The 16,152-nt window shown below is 39.7% G+C and overlaps 1 protein-coding gene across 2 annotated transcripts in view; it reads right to left on the minus strand.

The window, feature by feature from the left end:
• OGDHL (oxoglutarate dehydrogenase L) overlaps positions 1-16,152 on the minus strand; it is a 47,941-nt gene that overhangs the window by 3,048 nt on the left and 28,741 nt on the right. For both annotated transcript variants that reach the window (XM_054637041.2, XM_077183310.1), the window contains 6 exons: positions 14,626-14,776; positions 12,468-12,595; positions 6,164-6,342; positions 2,454-2,525; positions 1,514-1,639; positions 830-902 (listed from right to left, as the gene is read on the minus strand). In XM_054637041.2, the coding sequence (XP_054493016.2) occupies positions 830-902; positions 1,514-1,639; positions 2,454-2,525; positions 6,164-6,342; positions 12,468-12,595; positions 14,626-14,776 (729 nt within the window). The remainder of the gene's footprint in view (positions 1-829; positions 903-1,513; positions 1,640-2,453; positions 2,526-6,163; positions 6,343-12,467; positions 12,596-14,625; positions 14,777-16,152) is intronic.

Here is a 16,152-nt window from a genome sequence, read left to right on the forward strand (position 1 = left end):
AACAGTAATAAAAACAGCAAATGCCTTTGCTTGAGAAGCAGATTTTACACACTTACAAAAATAAAATAATACAATATTTAAGCACACTGATACAGTGTAAGTTGCTTTTAAAAAACTGAGCAGTTGCTCTCTTCTGACAGCAGTCAGACCCTCTCTGGAACTGGAGATAGACCAGCACATCTATGCCCACATTCTCACTCTGAACAGTCAATTTAATCCCTCACTCATTACATGTCACTGCATTTCCTGATGCCACTCCAGCACAGACTAACCAGTGCAAGGCAGGACAAAACCATTGCAGTGTTTGGCATTCCCCTTGCAGTCACTGTGCATCTCGTGGTGCTGATGGCATGCCAACAACAGCTCTGAACTCACTGATCTCTCTTTAGATCACTGGTGTGACACAGCAGCCCCAAACCAAGCACTGTAACAAGAACCGGGCACATTATTCTTCCAAATGGGCCCAGTGTAATTAAAACCTATTCCTCAGTCATGGGGGCAGGAGGCATGGGCAGTACAAAGAACAATTACATATTGATGTGAAGAGAAAAAGAGCAAAGGGACATAGTAGCCTCTTGAGGGGAAACTCCCTGCAGACATGGAAATGCACTTCCCATTAAGTTTAAGGGTTAAGGTCACAAGATAAACCTGTTAAATTAAGAAACTATATGCGAAGGCAAAGTTTTCAGCAAAAGTCCCTGCTAGCTCTCACTATGGCAGCTCCACAGGAATAATGCCAAAAGAAAAGACAAGAGCAGAGCAGATTCAGAGTCTGACATGCAACTTGGTATAGCTAATTATTTCCTCACAATACTTCGAGGCGACCTACCAGATACCATTTCATCAAAACTGGATTTAGCTTCTGGATGCCTCAGCAGTGACTTGGGTGTCAAAACAATCAGCTGTAAGACAGAAATTTTTCCAAGAGTCAGGAGCTGCTTTTTCTTCATTACACATGCAACATTTCTAACTCTGTGCACACAAAACGAGTATGATAGAAAATAAATTAGTATGAACAGCAAACACAGTAAATTTTTCCCCCTGTTTTGAAAGCCATGAAAGTTTCAAAATTATTCAGAAGATTTAGGTAGCCTATTCCTTTTACAGGTTCTCAAAACTCACTGGTTATGTTTGTTTTTTTTTGACAACAAAATCAAATTACAGGTTATGAACCAGTAAAACATTCAACAGCTGTATCTTGGGTCTTTGAAGTTCCAGCAATTAGACATGCAGATGATAGTTCTGCAGCCTGTAAGCTACATCACTAATATCTTGACAAGCTCATCTGAAGATCTGCATACCCAGATGGAAGCAAAGCTGAAAATCAAGTTTTAGAGCCATAGTAAATCAGAGCTGAGCTTCTTTCCATCAAACTGGCAACTTCAGCCTGGGCTCAGTTAAGGTTTTTCACCAGAAATCCTCATTCATTTCAGCAGCGTGTCATATGCAAAGGCCGCTCCTTGTTTGATGGCTAATTTAGCTGGAATAATCAAGCCCATTCAGGTAACCTTACCGGCTTTCTGAATGGCAGCAAGATCTGCCTTCGGAGCACATGAAAGTAATTGGCTGGAGTTGAACAATTCACCACAATCCAGTTGCAGTCATACAGCTGGGAAACTTCAAATTGCTCAGTGAACTCCTGAGAAAAACATTAAAGGCATTAGAAAAATGTCTGAAAGATCATATAAAAGGCTTGAAAACCATCCTTCTATTTCTGACTCTCAGAAACTCCTTTCCACAAAAATTTTATTTAGCAGCTCTAAGCTGAGATTGTTTTATTGGCTAGGGAACCATCCCTACAAAGCATCCTTTCTGTTTCTATTTCTTCCTAAAAATTTATGCAAATCAACATGAAAAGTTTCCATTAATTCAGAAAAGATGAGAAGTCCAAGAAGGAAGACTGAGGAGGACTAGGATATCAGCAGGTGGAAGAAACAAAATAGAACCGCTTTGAAAGAATGTTAAACTGTAATTCATTTTTTCAGTGTAGAGTTGGCTTTCACTCTCTTTCCTATTCTGTAGAGCTGTGTATTTATCTGTAGAAGTGAATGACCAATCAAGTCTTAGCCCAATCAAAATTAGAAGTTGCTTATTTTTGTGCTCCTAGCAGTACAATTTAGCTCCACTGCAAAGAGCCAGGCTAGTCTCATGTGGCCTCCTTTAGAAATTGGCTAGAGACACCTATTTGCAGTACTCACAGCAGTATAAACCAGCAGGATCACTGGGCCCTGAGGAACAGCCATAAAAAGATCATGCTGCCAGAGATTAACTGTATGTGACCTCAGCTTGTAATGAGGAGCAATGCTGCATACTTCCATTACTTTCACTGGGATCAAGTTGAAGTTACACCAAGACTTGAAGCTAAATCCTAACCTGCTATACCTAGCTAAAAGGATGCTACTAACAAAAAATCTCTGGGATGTGAAAAGCAAGAAAAGGACAAAACTACTTACTGGATAGGCATCAGAATCATCATTGCTCATCTGCAGAAACCTCTCGGGCCTGGCTGATGAATGCTCTGGACCCTGGTAAAGGTATCATTTAAAACAATGTTGAAGAGCCAAATGAGCAGTTAGACATCAGTCTAGATCACTCACTGCATGTGAGTGTACTTCCTGTCCCCTCTGCACCAGCTGCACACCTGCCCCCCAGCCAAAGGCATCAACAACAGCAGTGGGAGACAGGACACACCACAGGACAGAATTCCTCATCTTCTGCTTTCATAGGAGTTTGGGTTATCACATGTATTGCCAATGATTTTACCAGCTGCAAGTGATTTCTACCCTCAGACTAGCTGCACAATGAAGAACACTGGAAAGGCAGTGGGCCCATGTGGGCACAACAATCACCTTGCTAATACAGAGCAAACAGGAGCACGAGGAATGTCAGGAAGAGAAGCACTGGGTGCCTCAGAGAACTGCAGTGACTCACTCTTTGTGCATGCTGAACAGGAGCAAACACAAAGTTAACTGCTGACTACTTTTGCTGTATTAGCAACAAAAGTAGGGACAGGTTCTGTCCTACTACTGTTCACTGTTCTGTACAGGACCAAATACTGAGATGAATGCTTTAGCTAAAATGGATCAAAATACACACACGCATTATCTGCCAGACTAACCTATGATTAATTTCTGCCTCCTCAGGAGATATTTTTATGTTCTGTCATTACTGAACACTCCCATCCACTGTCTCACTAGCAGTACCCATGGCAATTACTTGAATTGCACAAATGCTGTTAACTCCATTTTACATTAGCAAAACATGAATGCTGGCCTAAGAAATTACCAGGAATAAGGAATATCAAAGAATCTGTTGTTTTTCCTTTTAATTTATAAAGGATAAGAGAAAGCTGTGAGGAGTGTGAGAATGCAATGTGCTTTTTTATGTATTACTATTGCTGACAGCCTTGGCTTGTTCAAGTGACAGGTGCCCTTAGGAAGGGTTTTCCTTTCACACACAGCTGTTAAGTATTTTAACCCGAAGACAAACTATTACACCTCTCAACTCTCTCCATGTCTCCTGAGCTAATAATGTTCATAAAGAGATTTCTTCTTTATATGGCTATCTCTCCTAGTAACTTCCTCTATTGAAATCTTAATTAATGAACTCCAAAATTGTTGTCATTATTCTGACAACTGGTAGTCCCCCTTGACTGAACACATCCTCCTTCCTAATTCCAAGTGCAGGATTCCAGATCCATAGGAGGGACACAAAGGTGATCCAAGGACATAGGAGCACCTCTCCTATGAAGGCAGGCTGAGAGAGTCAGGATGGTTCAGCCTGGGGAAGAAATGGTTCCAGGGAAATATTTTACAGCCCCTTACAGTACCTAAAGGGGGCCTACAATAAAGCTGGAGAGCTACTTTTTACAAGGTCAAGTAGCAATAGGACAAGGGAGAGGGCTTTGAGAGCAAGTATAGGTTTGATACAAGGAAGAAAATCTTTGCTGGGAGGGTGGTGAGGCACTGGCACAGGTTGCTCAGAGCAGCTGTGGATACCCCATCCCTAGAAGTGCTCAAGGCCAGCCTGGATGAGGCTTTGAGCAGCCTCTGGTCTAGTGAAAGGCTCCCTGCCATAGTGAGCAGGTTTGAACTAGATGGTCTTTACAGTCTTTTCCAACAAAACCCATTCTATGACTCAATGATTCAGTCTGCTTCATGGACTAAGGGAATTCAAAAGAAAAAAACATTCTGTTGGCAACAAAGGTATAACACAAACAGCCTAGAACTGTGCCTGGTATCACTGCCCCTTTGAATTCTGCCTCCACTTTTGAGGTGCCAAATAATCTGGTCACAGACAGGAAAGGACTTGAGAGCAAGGAGCAAAACTGCACAAAACTGTGGAGCACAGTAGCAGCCCAGTTTATTGTAGCACCTCTGCTGTTCACATCTGTTTGCTGTAAATCAAATCCTGCACTAAGATGGCACACACAGCACAAAACCCAGTGCTTCACAAGCACACTGCAGTCAGTACATGGGAACAGAGATGTTACCAGCAAACAATTACAGGAGAGGCAGGTGAGGCTTTCCCATCACTCACACACTGCCCCAGCAACAACCTCAGTCCAGAGCCTCAATGTTCACATCCATCTTCGGTTTCTGTGCTGACACCACCAATCAGACTGCCAGCAACTACTGCGTGGGATGGGGTAGGGCTTATCTCTACTGTGACCACCTATCCAGTGAGACCTATACTGAATCCATTAGCTACTTTCAGATGAGTCCCCAAGGAGCCATTAGGCTGCAGAGCCTTTCAATCACAGCCAACTTGCCTGTGAATGCATGACCTAGAGGTGAAGGGATCCATATCCCATTAAGAATCCTTCCCCAAATCATCTTGTCCCCAACACTGTAGTTATAGAAAGACTAGTCCTCCTGTAATGAAAAGGTCCTCTGGGAAGAGAAAAAGACTTCAGCAGCCTGGTGGGATTCTTAAATATACCAAAAGCAGCTGACACTAGTAGCAAAATAAGCATGTTTCAGAAGACCTGTGCAAATCTTCTCTGCCAAGTGGCTATGGGGAAAAAAGGATTAAATGTATTCTAAGTAGCAGAGAACCAGCCCCTTAAGCTGAGTGCTTCCCTGCAGAGGACCACACCTACTGCTGAGGGCTCATTCAGGTTGTCCCCTCAGGATACAGTTAAAAAAATTAATTTATCAAAACCCTTGTGAACAGCATCAGACCCATTATTCTTTAAGCACAATGGATGTGGAAAGCCATTCATAAGATATGAATGCACCCCAGTGTATCAGGACAGGATCATAATTGAATGGAAATAAACGAAATTGTTTGTGAGAATAGAAATGACACAGTTTGTGGTGAAAAGGTCTAAAGCATTTATACAGATGGAGATTGGCACTGTGGCACATACTATGCTTTTTTTAAAAAGAAAACTAGAAACATATATGCAACAATTCATGAAGGTTAATGTATTTGAAAAGGAGAAAATTAACCTTGCCTGACATGATGCTCATGTACTCTTAAAAAGAATTTAAAATATTTGAGGAACAATTCTGCTGCTGATATGAACTTCATGTATCTTTATACATAGGGTGTACCCATGCCCTTTCCCTCTAAGACATTGTCTAGTTCCTCCCACTAGCCACCAAAAATGACAGTCAACAGCTAGTAGAAACATTTTCCTTTCCAGAAAGACAAAGATTTATTATAATATCAAAATTAGCTACTTTCAGAGGAGGTCAATGATTTTTGAAGTTTTAAAGTTTTTTTATATCATTTCATAGCAAGAGAATTTAGTGCAGAGTTTACAGAGATATACTTTATGCAAAATAAAACCAAGAAAGCACTCTTAAGACATGATTTTTTTTTTCTTATTGTACACTGAGAATGCAGCTTTCTGGGGAAAGAAGGCAGTGTCTTAGGGAAAGTTACCAAAAAAGAGAGAAAAAAAAAAGGAAAAAAATGGGGGGAAGTACATGCCGCTAACAAGGACACAAAGCTAAGAGCTCAGAAATATTTCTCAGGGTTTTCTGGTTTTCACCAGTCAATCTATCTGAATTCCTCTCATAACACTGAGGCAGCCCCACATGTTTTACAGTGCCTTCCCCCCCTGGGATCCCCAAGCCCCCTTAGGCTTTTCCAGCTGCAGAGAGGGCAGTGCAGCCAGCCCTCCCTGGGGCACGTGCCAGCCAGCAGCGCTCACCATTCCTTCCATGCCGTGCGGCAGGAGCAGGACGATCCCGTTGTGCCGAACCCACTTGGCCTGGCCAGAGCTGATGAACTGGTCTATGATGCACTGAGCCGTGTTGTGGAAGTCCCCAAACTGCGCCTCCCAGCACACCAGCGCATTGGGACTCGCCATAGCGAAGCCGAGCTCAAAACCTGACAAGCAAATGGGTAGGAGAAATAGAAAATCAACAGATTTCCTGAAAATTCTGTTCAAAAATAAAACCAACCCAAAATTACAGCATGAGCTGGATGTTCGGGGCCCCATTCTAAATCATGCAGTTTTCAACTGTACCTTTTCCAAGCTTGACTTCAATCCTTCAAACTTTTCCTCAAACACTTCAATATCATAGGAGTTTTTAAGGAAATTAAACCCCCTCCCTCCTCTCCAACTTTAATATGTTTACCTAAAAGCTCACTACTATCTTCTCCTGTAAAAATGCACTTACAGCCCAGTTAGAGAGTTATTTACTAATTTTAATATTTACACAGCCCTACACAGCATTATCATCTGCATATGAGAGGGGGAAAGAAAGACAAAGAAAATTACTGGTGACATCAATTTTCATTCTACAGACATGATCCTAGTCTTCAGATCTTCCAAAACTGTGAATATAACAGCTGCATGGCAAATGCATTTGGGACTTGGATAAAAAAATCCTTTCTGAGGCAGGGCTAAGGACCTTTAGGTTTCTGCTTCAGTGTTAAAGCATTTGATCACTGTTCATATTTTCCTTTGACCCTTTGATATAGCAGAGCCTGGAGTGCTGAATGAATACCTGGACTCAGATTCTTCACCTATAGTTTGGAGTGATAATAACCAAAAAGGTTAAAGCTCTCAGTAAAAAGCAGAGTTATATATCAGTGCTCTGGGATTAGAGGTTCTGACTGAGGCAAAACTGATTCAATACACACAGAGAATAAATATTTAATTGATAGATACATTTCATGTTGAAGCTCTACACAGAATATAATGACCTGGTTTCAAATACAGAACTCAAATATGGGAGTACTCTCACTGAAGCTTACCCCAGCAGATCAACTAACTTTTGAGTCTTCATAGTCTGCTCCTTGGTAATTCCAACCCAGTTTTTCATTTACCACCCCTATGGCAAGAAATCTTTGGGTCACTTGGCTTTTGGACTACTCATCTCTGAACAGTCCATCCATGACTCCAGCAGATGCTCATGGTCCCACCAAAAGGTAACTGATACATTAGAGGCCAAAAAAAGACTACAAGGTCAGACAGACAGCCCTTTATGAGTGCCCATGACAGGTCATTGCCAAAGAGAATGACTTTTTCTGGCCTTGCCTTTGGCCTGACTGCCTGAACAGCCCCTCCTTCAGCCTTTCCTCCATCTCTGGCCTCCTCATTTGTGTAATTCCATGGTTCTTAACACAATGAAAACAAGGGAAAAATTTACACAACTTTGTCAATCATATTCCCAAAGGTATCTGAAAAATAGATTTCCCTAGATAGGCTTGAATCCCATTCTAATTTTACACAAGCATTAAGAGACCATTTCTACTGATTGGGTGACATGGTTGAGAAAATATGCAATATGTTCAAGGTTTATTTGTGCATATGCTGCTCTCTGTAAGGGTGGGGTAATCTAGCTTTTAGAGAAGCACAAACTGAGGTCTTGACCACTCAAGAGTTATCAATAATCAAACAGTGCTTTTCAAAGAGTATGGAGCTCAATGCATACTTAAAATTTGGTCACAGCACACATATAATTCTACTTCATGTATGAAAGATCACCTCTAATATTCACATGGGAAAAAGGACTATAATTTCTCATTTTCTGTCTTGTTGACAACTCCACACTAATCTCTACAGGGTAAAAATGTTCTGGGTGAAGCTACATCGAAAAATGTGGTCTTAACACAGATACCATTTGCAAGCTTTCTGACAGCTATAAAATTGTCTAGGAAAACATATCCAAATGTAATCTATACATTCTTATTAGTATTTTGAGAAAAATGTTGCTGAGGCTACTATTTCATGACACATGTGTCTGTGGTATACACATCTTTGGTATACCAGAACTCAATTTTCCACCAGGGAAATGACAATGTGAGTTACTAAATTAAAACTATTCCAATCATTGTAGCAGTGGAATAGCTTTAACTCTTGACAGACTAAGGAGTCTGTGAAGAATTACTACTACTACCTTCATGGGGAGAAAATTGCTTAAAGAACAAGATCTGACTGCTAAATAAAAAAAGAAAGTCCTGGTGGAGAGAGATCTAGACACAGGCAAGGTAAACAGTGCAGGAGAGGGTGAGGTGTTCTCTTGAAAAGGAATTGTTTGGGCAGCAGAGTCAAGATCAGGGAACATGACCTGAAGCAGAAAGTCTCCACTGTTCTAGAGATGGGACATGAACTGGAGAGGAGCAGGTTCCTACTCGGGTCCCTCATGAGGACTGAGCATTATTTTGAAATCCTGTGCAAATATTGTGGGTTTAAAGGATTAACTCTTACACAGCTAAAAACAGAGAACAGGTTGAAGCTGTGAGGAAATCCAAATCCAGGCAGCAAAATAACTTTCAAAGAATTTCAGGTAAGGAATCTGCACACCCAAAGGGTGTTGGAGAGCAACCAGCCAGCTCCAAACAGCAGGCAGCTGCTCAGAGCTCAGAGCACACCAGGGCACAGGGAACCAGGAACCAGCACAGCAGTTTGGAAAACTTCTACACTGAGGAGACAGAGGGAAGAAAAATACACAGCACTTGATTAAGGCTGCAAAGCTAATGTTTCAATTGCTGGAGTTCATTATGGTCCCTAGATGACAGACCTAGCAGAAATGCTTGTTTCTATTAGTCCAGTGCCTGCTGTGCTCCCTCACTGTTCTTCTGCCACTCTGGCACAGAAAGAAGTGTTGTCAAGCCAAGTGGCAGCTTACACAGCATACTGTGCTGTGTTTTTCCCTACAGCATTTTCATGATTGTCATAAGAATAGCTGTTTTTCAATTAATGTAAGGCTAGAGCCATATCTTAATTCAATGTGATTTTAAAGTGACTTAGGGCATGAATGTTAACTAATGGTTAAAAGGGATTATCAGTACAAGGATTTTATGTCAGAATGAAAAAAGGTTCAAAGATTTTTGCTATCTTTAACAGAATTTCTAAGCACAGATATATGCATCCTTTCACAGACCCAAACACAGCTCAGGACAAAGTGAAGTTGGTCCCTATCTGGTGGCTGACTCTGTTGAGCAGGGAGACTGATGCCTTCTCAGAACTCCATGCAGATGCCATTGATTACTAAAGTCTGTCCTAGTTCCTAACACAATTTCTGAGAGGTATTTGTATTTTCTACCCCTAACTTTAAAAATACATTGTTCTGACTGAGCAGTAATACTACATATTCCATCCTAGGTATGTACTACAAAAAAAAAAAAAAACTACATTAATACCTATCTTCTTCCTTTCATCTTAAAACTTGACTTTTTCCCTTGAAAAAACTGTACTCCAAGTCTCATGGTTCAGGAATTTCCTGAACTACACAAATTCCAAGTCTATCTTGCCTGATATTCCTTGAAAGGTTCCAGTATGGAATGCCCCAGCCCAAGATCTCTCAAAGGCACTACAGAATCTGACAAAGAACCCCACCTCTTGGATGGAGACTCAACACTACACAAGTCATTCTGAGGGCTGTAAAGAAAGACAGGAAATCCTTTCAAGTATTAAAAAAATGTTGAAAATCTAGAATAGAGCATCTGTAAGTTACTTTTGTTTTTCTCCTCTATCTTAATCAGCAAATAAGTTCAGACAAACATCTTTTGCTTAAATGACTTCTCAAAGCTGTTACTTGCACTTCCAAACATTCAGTTTCAGTACAAGGGAAAAATAAGCAAGGCAAGTGGATGCACAACTAAATTATAATAATCTGGTTATAACTAAAAGTAGTAGACATAGGATGTCAAACAAAATTATCAGAGGTTGTTAAATAAATTATCAGAGATTGTTAAGTACTCTGATTTAATGCTCAGCTTACACCCACTCCAGAGTTTCCTGTAGGCAAAACATAAGCAGTTGTCTGAACTACAACTGAACAAGAGTGACTTTGTTTTCTTTCTAAGTGAAATCAGTCTTGCCAGAGTATCATTTTAATGAAGCAGTGGCTCCCCAGGTGTTCCTAAATACCTCGACTATAACTTGATGCAAAACTCACAGCTCTGAAGAGATACCAGCTCTTGGCTTATATACCTGCCAAGGAAATAATCTATATTTATACTACACTGAGCTGTTTAATCCATTCTTATTTAGCTCTCCCTCACAGAAACTAAGGAAATGCTTCTGAGATGCTGCATGTTAGCACAGTCATAAATAAATTCCTAACACTTTTTCACCATTTTTCCCCCTTTATATTATTTCACAACTCTCCCTACAGCCACCAAACACTTCAGTGCACTAATTCTAAACTGCTTCTTTTAATAGAATTAGATAGTGGAAACAGCAGTTAGAGAAAATAAAGTGTTCAGGGGTTTTGGTTCTCCTGAAGAACCAATTCCATGAACTGCAAGCCTTCACTTATTCTTCCATGTATTAAAAAAGAGACCCAGAGATGTTACCAGCCAAATAAATATAAATTCTGATAGCTCTTCTTTGACTCAGAGCCTTAACTAGAAGAGACATGTTCACACACTGCTGCTTATCCCAAAACTGTCTCTCCGTGGAGGCAATACTCAAGAGTAAACATGTTGGGAAAGGTCAATAAATAAAAGCCAGCAAGAGAGAGAAAACTTCATTATAAAATCACTTCAACACAGAACATGGCATTTTTAGTTTAAAAAAACCTAACCCAACAAACACACAAAAAGCCACATCACTTATCAACTATTTGTACAAATTAAATCTCCTTTTCTGCTAGAAAGCATCTCGAACATAAGAGATTTAAAGTTCTTGAAAATTAGAAGTATCAATATTATTAGTTTTGGAGAACCTGTCGTTTCATCTGCTGAAGCAGAAGTGCACAGAAATGGTATTCTTGTTTTCAGCATACAAACAAGACTCTATTTTACCCTATTGCTGGTATTCAATGAATTTTATTAAATCAACTTTCACCTATCTTTTGCTGGGTAAGGTGGAAGTGCAATAGCAAGAAGGACGAGATCGAGAAAGAGAGAGAGCCCACTTGGTTAGTTCTTTAAAGAATTGTCTTCATACCATAGCAACACTAGGCTTCCTATTGAGGTGTTATTTTTTAAACCAAATCAGATTTCAACCATATCCAGACATTTGTCACTTCTTTTGGAATAAAAAAAAAAAAAACACTAATCCAGAAACCTATGACCCACTTACCCACAAGTTTTGCAGCAACACTGTAAACAGGCTCAAATTAAGAAATCCCAGAACACACGGAGAAACAACAGGAAATTGGAAACAATCATTCTCTGAAATTAAGTTCTTGAATTTTATCTATGCCAATTTTTTTTTCTCCCATTTATACACATCCTTGCTTGCACTCTCCTATTTAGAGTTCACCATTACATGTTAGCAATACAAAATATGTGATTCTATTCACACCAATTCTGCCACAGAGTTAGCAAAAATACCTAAAAAATCTGGTCTTCATCCCATGCTCCAACTGTACAGTTTTATACCACTTTAATTTTAATATTAATAGCAATGGGCAATATGTAGCATTGCAAAAATGACTAAGTAACCAAATATTTCTGAACTTTGAAACAAGCAGCTATCAACTACCACCTTTATCTACTACAATGTTTCAAGTTTTTCCTTCGCAGGATATTTTATTATCCATAGAATCAGTAACACTTTTGATAAATTATTAGATGTATTTGTTTTGTACTCCACATTCCTCTTGCCACCCTCATCATGTCAGAGTAAGGTTATCCATTCTCTGTGGCTGAGGGTAAAATAATTCACTATGATTAATGCTATCACTAAAAAGAATTTGTTTTCTTGAAATAGCACATTCAGAATAGCAGTTCAGATAAGGCCAGGATGGATTTTTTATACTTCTATGACAAAGTGTCTCTGGTTTTCTTGTCAGTTCCTCTTAAGAAAGCATCAGGTGCACATTCCAGCACTGCCAAGATCAACAATAGCAGATGGATGCTTTTAACTGAATCCCAAAACTGTAAAATGTGGAGATGCTTGTTTAAAGGATGCCAGAACCTGAGAGGAAGAGCTCTGATACCTGTTTCATACATGACCATTTCACAGCTTTTTTCCCCCCACATTCTTTTCCTTGCTGAGCTGTGCTTGCTGTCCAGCAGCCCCAGTAAACCCCAGGCAGATGGAGACGTACCCAAGACCCCGTACTCGGAGAGGGAGCTGTTGCACACGGTGTAGGGGGCCTGCTGCTCCCACAGGTGATTCATAGGAACACAAATTCTCTTGTCAACTTCTTGATCATGAAGCACATGGTGACGATGGCTGCAAAGAGATGTTGAGAGAGATTTATTAGCCAAGAATCATTCTGGGCTTTAACAGAGCTATTTTCAAAGCTAAAGCAGCAGAATTGTGGCCTGGAAAGCAAGCAAGCACCATGGTTATCTCTGCTACACACAACACCCTGGTCTGGTTGAAGCCATGGAAATGCAATCACACGTCTAAATACAATTGTTGCACTGTAAGGACTTTTACTGATGATCCAGGCTTCTCAAGCACTCACAGAAACTGAAAATAACTCATCACTAGTAAAACTGGGAGAAAGACAAAAGGATGGGAAAGTTGTTGCTATAAAATAGAATTATTAAAGAAATTCAAAGGAACAAAATTGTTATTAAAAACATTTCCTTCCGCCTTCCTCACAAATTCTAATATTTCTCTTGAAATAATTGTTGTTTGTCTTTGGAAAAAAAAGTCATCTTCAGCATTGAAACTTGAAGGAGCTATATCCTCTTTCCTGCTATTTCCACTCACATGCACCATTTACTGTTCTCTAGAACATCATTAATCAGCATTAGAATAGGGCACCAAGGAATACTACCAAAACAGAGATGACTGAAGTAATTACTGCAATCCATTAACTCTCTGAGCAGACTGAGAGAATCACAGCAATATGTCCAGCTTTACAACCACTAACATCAGGCCAGTTATTGTACTGCTAACAATACTGTGTATTGTAGAGCTGCCAACGCTGAAGTCTGAATCTTTTTGCACTTCCCTTTGCTATAATGAATGCTAGCAAAAGAGCTCTGAAATGCATCTAGAACTCAACAATGTAAAGCCAGAAAAAGACTGAACCTTTCAAGAGCAGCACAGGGATGGAAGTAGAGAAAAAGGGGGAAATTCACACACCAGGCAGCTGTTTGGCAGAAATCATTTTTGCCACTGTAATTTTGATTTTGTCATTAAGCCAATGACAGAAGACCTGGCTGTTAAGCTTCTTGAGTATAAAGTTTTGTGTTTCCCTAGAAAAAGGTGATTAAGATAAGCATAGATGGCCAGCCAGAAATATGCAGACATACAATTTGCACATATGCAATTGTCAGATTTCCTGACAACCCCCTTCCCTCCTTCCTCAAGAGTTTGTCTCCAAGAGGAGAAGGGGTCTGGTGCTTCTGTCAGCAGCTTTATCTAGCTTCTATCTATTGATAGTGTTGAGGACTGAAACAGGAAGAAAAGAAGCCATCACATGGAATATTGAAAGAAAGAAGTATTTTCTAGGCATCACTTTAGAAGCTCCAAAATAATGAAAGCACCCCATCATGTTGTTTTATTATGGTAACACAGTATATTCAGTTCTTCCCACACTCTAGCCAATGCTATACCAGAGAAGACAGGCACCAAAATTTATTTCTCTCTTCTGCAAGCATTCACAATGAAGCACAGTGCAGCATTCACCCCAGGAATTGGCATCACTTCAAAAGGTTTCAATTAAATACATCATTAACATTTTATTCTATAGAGAACCAGGTAAGGCAGCAAACTGTACATATTTTACCAAGTGATGAGACCTGCCTTCATACATGCCCCATAGGCATTAAAAGTCTCAGTAGAAAGGACCTTATTTCACTTTAAAAGCCTCACCAGCTGGCAACATGTTTGTTCACAGGGTACAAAGCCCCAAGCAGCCACCATTGGAATTTAACAGACTCAGGATCTGCTGCAGCAAGTATCCTCTCTTACTTCCCAGCAATTAGATGGAATGCAACTGCATTTCTTGTTAGAAAGCAAGGGGAAAGATACCATTTCTGCTTTGCAGCTAGAGAAAGTAGAAAGTGTCTAAAAATGCTTGTTCTGGCTTAAATATTATACTTTAAAATGCTGCTTACAGATACATAGGAATTTGATTATTATTGACTGCAAGAACCTATAGCATTCAGATTAATGCTGAAGAAAGAGCCCCAAGTTCCCCCTCCCTGGAGAAGACCTTATTTTTTAAACAAATGCCACGTTGTTTCTTTAAGTGTGGAACTTCAAGAGTTTTAACACCATTTAACAGTTATCTCAGTACTGACCTGAAAGTACCTCTCTCCACATCCTGCCCACTCAGTCGGACGTGGATCCCTTCTTTGAGGACAGAGCCAAAGGCCATGTACTCTGCTAAGGCCCAGTCAACAAGCCTGTTCTGTGTCATCTCTGCGCGGGCTTTCAGAATCCGAGAGAGTCCTGCATCAGAACAAAGATCAAAATGAATGGATCTATTGCAGAGAAATTCTCTGTTCACATTGCATTCACCGTTCTCCTTCATCATTGCCTAGACTAAGCACAGTTACCAAATCAGGTCTACAAACTGTTTTTCTAGAACTGAACTGCTGGGAAAATAAAACAACTTGCTTCCCGAGCAAACAGTTGTGTAATGTTCATACCTTCTGTTTAAAGAAGTAACGTTGACTGTGTCAGAAACTACTGAGGACAATTAAAGAGACCCATGGTGAATTTCTTCTTCCTCAAGATTTATTTTCACATCTCTAACACCAAGTACTGTTTTATAAGAGACTGAAAATAGCAATTTGGTTTCTGAATGTTTGTCTTCCTTCCTTTCCTCATTTTTTCTTGCCATTTGTCTTATTGCACTTCTGGAGATGTTATACAGTGAAACAGGCTGGACTGATCAATACTATGAATATCATATAAATAGAAAAACTGTAGCAGCTGCCAATGGATTTTCAGTTGGCAACCAATGGCTGACTTTTCAGTGAAGATTTTATGACCTCGTGAGCCAAAACACAAGTTACAACACTGTCACTTTCAAAGGGAACGAAATTTGCTGCTCACAGGTGCTTCCACCTTTGAGGCCACAAGTCACCTGTATTCACTGGCAATTGACAGCATCTTATTTTCACATCTGCACTGATGATTTTGGTAAGCTGTCCCACATGTTATTTTCCCATATTTCCTTTTCCTTTCTTTCCACAATTTTTCAGAAAAACACCCCTCTTTCTTTCCACATAAAACTGTTACTGAAATTGCTTCATTTTAAGTAAAAAAAAAATCTTGAAAGTTTTCCATTTATAATATACTAAACATTTGATTAAAAAAATAATCTTCCTTTTTTTTTTGCAAGACTGTATGATAATAAGCATTTTCATTGTAGTGAAAGGACAAAGTACATAAAATTTCTCTTTCTCTTCCCTTCTGTTTCTCCACAAATTCTCTCTCACAGCCTTTTAAACTGCATAAAGAACCTAGCATACCATAATTGTTTTGAATCATAAATCTACCTTATATACCAGCAAGTGTTCCCTAGTGTCAATGGTTAATCAACTTACTAACAAGAGACCAATTTACCTTCTCAATAGAATGTCTAATATTAATTTTATTGGGCAACTAGTATTTTTAATTTATCAGTGTCACAATGAAGTGCACAAATATCTAAAAGAGTTAAATTTATCCATTAATTGTATCTGCTCAACAAGCCTGTAATTAATAACGGGGAATGCCCCACCATCATTACTTGTGTTTCATTTCCCAAAGGAACAGAAACACATAGAATATTTACAGAAGACAAACCTTATTCTTTGATGGATGACTCCAGAGAGGAT

This window comes from Agelaius phoeniceus, chromosome 9 (assembly GCF_051311805.1).
Source record: "Agelaius phoeniceus isolate bAgePho1 chromosome 9, bAgePho1.hap1, whole genome shotgun sequence".
NCBI lineage: Eukaryota > Metazoa > Chordata > Aves > Passeriformes > Icteridae > Agelaius > Agelaius phoeniceus.